The sequence below is a fragment of the Hetaerina americana genome, unplaced genomic scaffold (assembly GCF_022747635.1).
Source record: "Hetaerina americana unplaced genomic scaffold, ioHetAmer1.1.p SCAF_6, whole genome shotgun sequence".
NCBI lineage: Eukaryota > Metazoa > Arthropoda > Insecta > Odonata > Calopterygidae > Hetaerina > Hetaerina americana.
The window spans coordinates 88,697,804-88,708,903 of NW_027287205.1; the positions used below are offsets into that span (position 1 = coordinate 88,697,804).

General features: G+C 37.3%; 1 protein-coding gene across 1 annotated transcript; it reads left to right on the top strand.

Annotated features, from left to right (window-relative positions):
* Window positions 1-2,168: 2,168 nt before the first annotated feature.
* LOC139695008 (mesoderm induction early response protein 1-like) lies at window positions 2,169-9,869 on the top strand. Its single transcript, XM_071593585.1, has 2 exons — window positions 2,169-2,282; window positions 7,937-9,869. The coding sequence occupies exons 1-2, from the start codon at window positions 2,224-2,226 to the stop codon at window positions 8,865-8,867; spliced, it is 990 nt and encodes a 329-aa protein (XP_071449686.1). The 5' UTR covers window positions 2,169-2,223; the 3' UTR covers window positions 8,868-9,869.
* Window positions 9,870-11,100: the final 1,231 nt, after the last annotated feature.

Below are 11,100 nucleotides of genomic sequence, written 5' to 3' on the forward strand. Positions count from 1 at the left end.
TGAATACTTGTGCTTCAAAGCTATCAATAATTCCAACCACATATTATGTTCCGCTGCTAATCCAAATATTTCCTTCTATATCTTGTGAACCCTGCCTTCATCATTTCCTTCCACAGTATTGTTCATGGTCACAATTGTTTTATTCACTGTATATGAGCGTATGTCTATGTAAGTGTGTGTGTGCATATTTATGTTTATGTGTATGTATATGCATACATATATTTATAAAGAAAAAAATATGCTGTAACCATAATCTGTAAGCTGACAATGTGCACAATGTAAACGCTAGCAGTGTAACATACTAGACCGAATAAAACTAAATTGAACCATAGCTTAACTGGCTGAAGCACTCGACCGGACATTGAGGGATCTGGGTTCGAATCCAAGTCTAGGGGAATGGTTTTTACACTCAGAAATTGTTGTATTGAAATGCACATTAGCGGATGACTCCGTTAAAAGTTACTGTTGCGGCATCTCCCGCAGTTTCATTGGAAATTTAAAATTAAAGTTCGATGGCATAAAATAAGGCTGGTAGGGGAGTTCACGCGTTTAAAGGGAAGGGCATTAAATTGATAATTTACATCAGGTACAGGTGCTTTTGCATAGAGGAGGGAGTAGATGGAAAGGACCTCAGACAAGTAGGCTCAGTAAGTGGCGCCTGCGCTTTATCACATTCCCATATCAGTAGCTCGTAGTAGTAGTATTATTATTATTTAGGGGGGGCAACCGATAGCTGAGCTCCTTTACGCCATTTGGGATGTACAGGAAAGGATGAAAGGGGGAGAGAAACCCGCCGTCGACATTAGCCTACTCTTAACGAAAGGCACCAAGGGGTCTACAGTTAAACGTCCCATCCGACGGACGTCGTACTCACTCAAAGTGTCCTCCACAAAGCACCTCAAGTAGGGATCGAGATGCCACTGAAAAATATTCGACGCTGCAGGGATTCGAACTAAAGTCGAAGCAAAGTCAAGTAAAGAACGAAGTCCCTCTGGGTGGGAAGCCAGTGCGACGATATCCACCGCATCATCTCGATCCCACGGTAACTCGTGTTAATGCCACCAGCTCCCTCTTTACCCCCGCCAATAACTTCCTCGAATCTGTATACAACTAAGTTAGTCGTGAAAGTAATTTTTACCTCATATATTTACGAATATTAATAATATGATCCAGTATGATATTTTATAATATGTAAGATTATATTTTCAATATTTACGCCACTTAATATATGCGAGGGATTTTTACAATTAAAAAAAATAATCTGCGATGAAAACTTATTTGTGCTTCATTGGAATCTTACATAAAATGGCGTCCACAAATATACTGCGGCAATAATTAACTTTTTATTTTCAACCCAATCTCGGAGACCGAAAAGCAAGAAAAAACGACAAGAAACAAAACAGTAAACATGGCGCTTCTGGGTATCTGCACGAGATAGGATAGGAATACATGATATCACGGGCCTTTAAAGGCGTATATACAATCTTTTACAAATCCATCTTTTTTCTTCCCTTCTCTGCATAACCAGAACTTCAAAACCACGAGAGCATGCCATCACAGCTGTGATTTCAATCACCTTTATCTACACGGATTATTAAAAACTTGGAAATATAAGGCACAAAGCAATCAAATTTATATCAAAACGCATACATAGGATATACGGGTCATATGCATTCTAAAAATCGATTGCACTGGAGGTTTTAGGTTGAGGTATAATCCTCATTTATGCCAACCTTAAAGCGAACCAGAATTTAATTCCACTTAAAGAAAATGAACAAATACATAGAAATTATCAAGCTATCACAATCACTCCCACTATGTTCTTTGGTATATGATAGGAACACTTTCTAAGAGCAATCACTAATACCTAGAGTCGTATAGCATGTGTTTCAACCATTTAATTGGTATGTGAAAAATATTCACTTGAAACAACCTCAATACTCATGAAAAATTAAACTTCACCCAATTTTACTGCATAAATGATAAAAAGAGGTCAGTGAATGATTAACTTTATTATCTAGCCATCTTTAAATATTGAAATATTAACTCTGAGCTCCAAAGACGATTTTAATTTTTGAGAAAAACTCCTACACGAAGCGAGTTTTGAATTGCCTCCCAAGCGCAATGCAGTAGACAAACGACGTATGGGAAACAATTGAATGTCGGAATCTTATTATCAGTGTCGGGTGTGGAAGTAAAGTATAGTGATCCTAGCTGAAGAAAATGAATACGGGATTTCTTGGAAACCAACTATTTTCATCCCTGGTGTACCAGAGAGACATGTAGGTTTAATTTTAGATATCTTAAGTTGTAATTATGTGACGATCCGTTGCTACAATAATGCACTGGATACGTTATGTTGTTGGCTCAAATGACAACATTCTATCTGTTATCTTACGGTACTAAGGTTACCGAATTTTAATTCGGAAGTTAAATCATTCGAAATAACGTGATTTTTAACGCGTTTTTCACTATAAAAACAAAACCTAGACGTCAGTCAAGAAATATAATTATATTGGGGTATAAAGGGTAATAATTAATGTTCCTGATACGGTAATTGCAACCGGTGAACATTTATATCAGTCGCTAAATTGTATTACTATATCAAGTGTTAAATTGCACCAAAACCCTAATTTAGAAAGCATTCGACAAAATATAGTTTTTACTGAACAACGATGTCATTGAGGTTATTTAAACGGCTGATAGGGATGCTCTATGAAACTTACGATTTTGAGTTATTTAATTTTCACGCTAGCCTCCCCTGTTTTTTACCTAAAACTTAATTTTGATGCATTGAACATTGGTAAGAAATGTTTATGTTTCAACATAATTTGATTAATTGATAAAATAGCATACAAGTATACATATTTAAGTTTAATTAAACAATCTTATGCTATTCGGAGTCATTTCAGTAATTTGCTTGTCCCAAAAAATGTATTGGTAGATTATTATTTAGTAGTAAGTTCCTTTAATGGTAACGTTTTGACCAGATGATGAATTTTCCGCCAGTATACGACAGCTTACATGCGGAAAACATTTAAATCACCTATAATTACATCCGAGATTTAATTTATTCAAAATTATCGAAATTATTCGAAAAACTTCATTGCATATTTTGATTTCAGCCCCTATCAACTTAAAATGTCACTTCTGTAAAGAGAATTTGTTAACTATGTCCGCATTACTGTTATAACGTTCTTTACGTTTTATAAGTAGAGTTTTTTCAACTATGGCAGCTGAACTAAAATATTGAATAAGCAGCTGTGACAATCATGGGATGGAGGTATTGACTCATGCAATGACTTCAATTTAATGTTAAGGTGATTATAATGCGTATGATATTTGCATAAACCCAAAGTAACACTGCATTATGCAATAGAAGATCGTTTAAGTTAACTCTGTTTCACTCTCTAAAGAGGAGACAATAAAAGATTTAACTGCTCCTGTTTCTTCCTATTTTGAAAAGTTTTATTCACATTTAGAGGCAGATGCATTAAGTAAGATCTAGTGACAATTATGCTGAACACATTGTTCAATGCTCTTTGTGGTAAGTATAACTTCATGGTTACATCCTCCTGTGTGTAAGTACTAGCTATATGAGCAACTTCTAGCAGTGGTAGGGCTAAGTGTATGCTGGCTCAACGTGGTCCCACTGATGGAGGCAACCTGCTTTAGATTTGTAGCTGGGGACAAGGGCTACAAGGCTTTGGTTTTACTCTTGGCGGGCTGTAAAAACTGACCAGCTTAGTCTGTCGCAGACGTGATCAGGTGATTCTGCCCATGGAAACCATTATGGGTGCTCCGCATTCCATGATTAAGAAAGTGAGAAATGGAGGAGTGCGCAATGTGGATGTTGTATCTGGCAATTCTGAGGTGCAGGTGCAAAAAATCATTCATTCATGCCAAATTTAGTGGCACTGTGTGTTTGGGAAAATCCATTAATAAGATCTCTGCATGGAAGGAAGTGGAGCGAGGAAGAATTCAATAGTTCTGGAACAATTAGTCTTTTAAGTGTGCTGAGAAAAGTGATTGCTAAAGTGTTGATTGCAAGTGTAGTTAATGTAGTATGAGAGTGTGAGTGCAATTTAGTTTCTTTGCATGCCTGACAGGGGATGTTCAAATCATCTGTTGGCCTTTCAGAGGCGCTCAAACTGTGCTAAAGAAAGACCAATTATTTAGATTCATGTCTAATTTTTGTCCGTATTGTAATGAGGCACATAAATTGTCACAAATGGAAATCATGACTGAAGTTCTATCCCAATCCAGAGTCGCTTTATCTTTTTCGTTCATTTCTCATAAAAACTGAATTGTTGGGGTTCTAAACTATTAAATGGGTGCCAGGGGTTATATTTTTTTCTCTGCTCCGTAGTGAATTTATTCATCTGCTCCAGGTCAAGACTGGTCCATGTTTCTGTTGCCATAAGCAGTATGTCCCTAGACTGAATGTCGGTCGTTCGACGACACTTTCTTCTAATTTTTTCTCTTCAGCTCACGGCTAGGTCCTGAGCCTCACCCCACTCTTGCTTCTTCTCATTCCCATTGCACTTGTCAACAAATGCACGTTAATTAAAAGACGGGCATTTTGCACTGAATGGGGTGGCTGCAAAATATCGCCCGAGGCTCTGCTCCTATGATTCCTTAAGCAAAATCAGCTCCTTTAATTTTTTTTCAACAAAATAATAAATTGAACTTTTTTCCCACCGGTTTGAGTGATTCTAGCACTATGAAATCCCTCATCATTCAACAGGTTTTTGTTAATATGAGGGACTACACCATTGTGCAATATTGGAATCATAAAACAAAATAGCTACAAGTTACATTTCCATCTAGCAGTTTTGCTGGGCATGTAAAAATTGTAGAATAAGAGAAATATTTTTTATATTTCAATGCTTTACAGAAGAAATCCACGACATTAAATAAGTTAACATATCAGTTGTTTTTGTATTTAATTGCTTAAATTTTGTAAAGTATATTTTTTTAAGTCTTTGCTGAAGCTCTGAAGAAAAAATGTTTCATTTGTTGATGATGCTGGTTGTAATACCTTAACCCTGAGAATGTCTATCTTTAGAGGTACTTTCATTCAACTTGGGAGTATTTTATGATATTTAGTATTGCATCTCTCAGACATTTACGGTAATTTGCAAACTGTGAGTGTTGAATGCCCGCAGAAAACCAGCAAAATTGTGAGTCCTGAATTCCCATGTATATGTGATAGATTTTAAGTTTTCCCCATTATATTTTGTACAAAAATTTCTTCAAGAAATTATTTTGTTGCCACTTGTTTAAAAATGATTATCACCATGCATATATACTTCAATTTATGGCAAGTTAAAATAAGTTAGCTTCACATGTGAAATAACAAATGTATGGCTGAAGAAATCTCAGTGGTTATGTTGAAATGTCGTTTGAGATCACACAGTCTCTTAAGTTTTGAGTCCACTCGCTGTAGATGTAAAATGCCAAGGGGTCATCCCAAGGATGGCCGATGGTAGGGAATTATGGCATCATACAATTTCGTGAAAACAGTGCGCGGTTGGCCAGGGAAATAGGTTTCAGCGATAACTGAATGTTTTTGTGTGTGTCTTACCTATCTCACTTAACTAGTGGCAGAACAATCAACTTCCTTTAAAAGCTATCCTTGTAAATATACTATTATGTTGGATTTACTGATTCCATTCACTAATCTTATGGTAAATTTTTATACCTAGCAGACCCACCATTCCTATGTTTTTTCATGTTCATACTTCTCATGTTTTCATAGCCTTATGATGAAGAATCTCTGCATTACCACCTGCGGTCACTTTTGTATATTCATGATTCGTCCTCATGATGGAAATCCTGCAATAGGTGTGCAATACTCAAGCTTTTCTGAAATTGTTTGCCATTCAGAAAATCAGGCAGGCTATCAATAATTATCTCCCTCTCTCTCTCTCTCTCTCTCTGTGTTCCTTAAATGTGATGTTGAGGTGATCAGCCCTTGGTTCACATTGATCATGATTGAAAAATGTTCTCACTAAACAACATGTCAGCATTTGACATTCCATAAAAAACAGTTATTGTGTTATAATTATTGTATTCCTTCTTGGTTTATTAATATTATTATTAAGTAATCTACCAGTTAAGGTAGGTTTTGGATGGACACAACTACCAAATAAATATTTTGTTTCCACTTATAAAACAGAATCCAGCAAACCTACTTTCCATCAAGCCCCTCTTCATCTCTGAGTTCTTCCTTTTCCCTTCATCCCATCCAACATCCCTATTTTATTTTTACCTCTCCCTCGCTTGTCTAACATTCTTTCTCCCCTCTATTACGGTTTTCAGCATCCCAATGCCGATCAATACGCCCTTCATCCACTTTTCCTGCCTCCTTATGATTTATCCGAACAAACCCCTCTCCTCGCCCACCAGTTTATATTTATTTATAATTCATATTTTGTACCATGCACGTAAATGATTTAAACATGAGTTTTGAAAACTAATTTGTATGTTTTTGTTATTTGCCTGATTATTTTATTTCAATGCAAATCCTGACCCATGAACAAAGGGTAATCTAGTGTGAAACTTATATTTGTTGACATAAAATACTGTTGGTGAGGTAGTGCTCTGGGCCAGGCCATGATTATGTTAGCCAGCCAGATATTTGCAGTTAGGGATGCGAATTGGAATGGAAAAAATAGTAATTTGTGTCAGTTTGTGTTGCACTAATTGAATTTCCCTTCTCTTTATAGGATTTACCCTTTCATGTGAATTAGCTGGCTTAATTTAAAATAATGACTTCGAATTAGCAAGGTTGCAATCCATTCAGCATGTGGTAGGCAAGAAATTTATGATTAATTGAAAAACATGAAATTAACCACATTTATTATAACACTTGCCTGATTTCAGGGTTTTAAATTGTTATATGTAATAGTACAGTGAAATTACTCTTTTGACAATTATGTGTAAATGTCAGAACTGATAGAGAATTGCAATAAATGAGTATGGCAAATCACCCAGTGCTTTTCAATCAACAGCTACTGATTTAAGTAAAACCTTTACTATATTTATAAAAAATATTCCACATCTTTATCACATATATCAATAAACAGTCTTACAGACTGGTAGACTTATATTTTCTTCATTTGAATTACTAAAGAAAAGGATGTTTAAAGTGTAATGAAATGAGTACCCAAAAATTGGGGCAGAAAAGTAATTTTAGGCACACTTCAAATTATTTCCCAGTTTTACTCTTTTGACTATAATTCTGAAAACTCAAAAGATAGTCCTTATACAAGCAAGACAGAAAATTTCAGATTGTTGCACAATTTGAGAGCCTCTTTCGAGAATTAAAAAGATAAGGCCATAGATAATTGATTGCGTGAAAGAGTTGGCTCATTGGGGTCAAACTGTGTTTCATCAGTCTTTGAGCGAATGAATTGATTATTCTTCAAACAAGAATCTTAGTTCGTTTGGCAATTCTATACTAATGCAGGTGCTTGTTTTATATGTTTTGGTAAAATTGCCGTACCACAAAAATGTGGTCAATGAAATAGAGGACTCCTGAATAGCAGGTGCAATAAACTAAATTGAATTATATAAATAAAATTCAGTAAATCTTGTGTATTCTGAGTCAGAAATTGCCTTGCTGACTAGGAGATGAATTTCACTCAGTCTAATGTTGGTTATGATGACACTTTGGTAATTCTAGTCAGAATTACTTAACCTTTAAAAATGTTTGCTTTGTCAATACTCATTGTTAATTGTCAAAAATTAAAATCACTAGGTAAAGTTTCACTTTTCCATTAATTAGCCGACTATGGTTTCATCACTGATGATGGAACTAATTGCCAAAACCATGCTCAGTTAAATAAATGAAGTTTAGGAATGGGGGTGTATAACTTATGTAATGGTCTGGATGAATGTGGAGATCTAATAATGTTTCGTCTCTTTGAAGGCATCAAAGTGAAGAAGAAGACCGGGATGACAGTTACTATTATAACCCAGACGAGGATGATGAGTGGAGGAAGACCATCATGGTGGGCAGTGACTACCAGGCCCACATCCCCGAGGGACTCTGCAAGTACGGGGATGCCCTGCCATACGAGAACGAAGACAAGCTGCTGTGGGACCCCAAGTCTTTCAAAGAGGCCGAGTTTGAAAAATTCCTCACCAAGGCCCAGGAGCACAGGGTGAACAACTCCCAGGGGATACCGTACATTCCGACTGGCGTGCCCATCAGGGATGATGAGCAAGCCCTGTACCTGCTGCTGCAGTGTGGGTACAATTTCGAGGAGGCCCTCCGCAGGCAGAGGATGAACGTGGTCCCTCCCACCAACACCATGAGCCTATGGTCCGAGGAGGAGTGCCGAAATTTTGAAAATGGGTTGCGCACCTATGGGAAGAACTTCCACCTAATCCACCAGAACAAGGTGCGCACAAGGTCGGTCGGTGAGCTGGTCCAGTTCTATTACCTCTGGAAGAAAACTGAGAGGCACGACATATTCGCCCAGAAAGCCAGACTCGAGAAGAAGAAGTACACGTTCCACCCGGGCGTGACCGATTACATGGACAGATTCCTGGACGAGCAGGATGACTCGAGCGCACACAGGGAAAGCAGCAGCTCGCCCAGCGTCAATAGTCTCATCTACGGCGATCCCAAGAGACAGCAGCAGAGGGGGCAAGAGAGCTCCAATGAGAAAGTGAACGCGGTCACGGCGACCACCTCGACGACCGAGCCTCCAGCCGGTGCCCCGGGCAGCCAGGATAAGGAGGCCCTTGAGTCGCAGGTGAATTTCGCTGCCTCCGTCTCAGGGGTGGCCCGAGAAACGGGGGCCTCGGCCAGGGTCGAGGAGGGCAATTCCAGCAGTGATGAGGATGCTTCGTAGTTGGCGAGTGGGTGGAGGCATTGAGGGGAGTTGCGTGTGTTGTACCAGGGTGTATTGTGCGGTGCAGTGCCTGAAAACTACGGGTCTGGATGATTGAATGTTTAGCTGGCAATGCAACACATTTTGCGTGATCCAAACCCAGTATTGGCACCTTCATTAGAGTCTTCTTTTTTTGAAGGCCGTTATTTTTTCTAATGAAAATGTACAAAACGACTAACTTTAAGAGCTCGTCCTTTTGATTGTGCCAAATCGATATCAGTGGAATGTTGCCTTAGCTGAAGGAAGGTTGGGTCTTAAAGGTAGCCTTAAACATGCAAGTGTGATACTTTGCGTTTGACTCTTCTGTAGTGTTCAAGAAAAGTTGAAAGCAACTTGCGTTTTCTTGCAATCGAGGTTTTAAAAGTTCTGCATTTCATAAAGTCCATACACGCGTATATTTTTATCCTACCAATCTTCTTGTGATGCGAGCGGAAATTGCTATGTTAGAAGAAAGTTTAGAAGCAAGTTCTTCGGCATTAATGTGTTAGTTTGAAGATGTTACTGCTGTACAGAGATATATTTTGATTGATTTTGTTTTATCATCCTTGAACCTTATCATGTGTTTTCTACTAGAAACAAACCATCTTTCTGCAAGTGAGAATGTGTATCTTATTTTCTCTTTCATATTAACTACTTAAGTGCTTGTGTCTTAAGTGTCATAGACATGTATGTAAAAACCATCATTCACTTTAAGTCGGTGTGCAAACCATGTATACTTAACTAAAATATGCAATTGAATATTTTTACCATTTTGTTAATTAGAGAAATATCTGAATAATTAGTTTATTTTCATTGTAATCAAATTTTTCATTTATGATTCCTTTGTATCCATAGCATTGATAAATATTTACAGAACTATTTCCTTATTATTCCCTTGACATTTATCAGCAAGTTCAGCCCTGGATTGTCACTCAAATGCAGTCGTAAGATTAAGTTTATGATCATCACTTTTCATCTTCATGACTTCTTATTTTGTTCCTCCCCTTGTAAAAAGCCATTGCTAAAGCATCAGTGTTGCTAGTAGAAATTTGGCAAAAATCTAATATTGTTTGGATTTTTTGGCTTAATATATTCAATTAATTAATATCTCATTATCACAATTAACGGTTACCTAGTAGTCACGGTGAGTATTTGGTGGACCCCTTGATTCAACATTTCTACACATCCGAGTCCACCCACCTCCACAGCATGTCACTAAATGAAAACCACTCATTAAATTCTCCCGTTAGTTTGCATTAATCAGTCCTCTTCAACGTTCTACTGCCACCAAACATAATCTTCTGCCTCCAATTTCTCAGCTCCATTCCAATTTATCCCAAACAGCAGCCCTGTCTCCCTTGCCCATTTACAACACCATCACCTCTGCACTTGTTTTATTTTCTCTCCGCTTGTTTTATTCTCCTCCATTCACATCCATCTCCAAAGCTGTTCATCAATGTTTCTCTTTTTGCCTCAAAGACCCAAGTTTCCAAGTCATACAAAAAATACAGTTCACATCAACATTTTCCCTCAAATTCCGGTACACTTTCGCTTGGTTCTGTGCAATCAACTCCCTTGTATAAGCTTCTTTATGTAATACAGTTCTTCTTTTAATATCATTACTATTTTGCCCATATTTATCAGAAACATTCAAATTTGTGAACTGATTTACCTGGTCTAGTTTATGCCACCTATCTTCAATATTTATCTGAGCCCTCTTATTTCATTTTTTATATTTATTACTAACGCTAAAACATCCTTATTTATTTACCTTTCCGTAAGATTTTTTAGAAATATATAACATTAAAGACAGTTAGAAATACCTAGACCTTGGCAGAGGAAAACCACTGAGGTGGGAATCAAACCTGGGACCCTGATTTCAGCAGGCAAGGATGTTACCCCACCGCATCTGAGGCCGGTGAATAAACACTCTAATTACTTTAATTTACTTATTGTTGATTCTCATCTCTTACCAGCTTGCATACATTATTACCAAACATTATTAATGTACATTCTAAAAGCATTCAGTATTGATTACAATCCTCCTCGAACCACTTTGCTAAATTAAATGAGTATGCAATTTTCCAAAGACTTGAATGGTTAATATGGAAATCAAACAATTCCACTGAGTTAAGCTTCAAAGTGTTAAGTATACGGTACTAAAGCTTGATCAACCACAAATCCCTGTGGTTTTTTAGCTCCCATCCTACTTTCA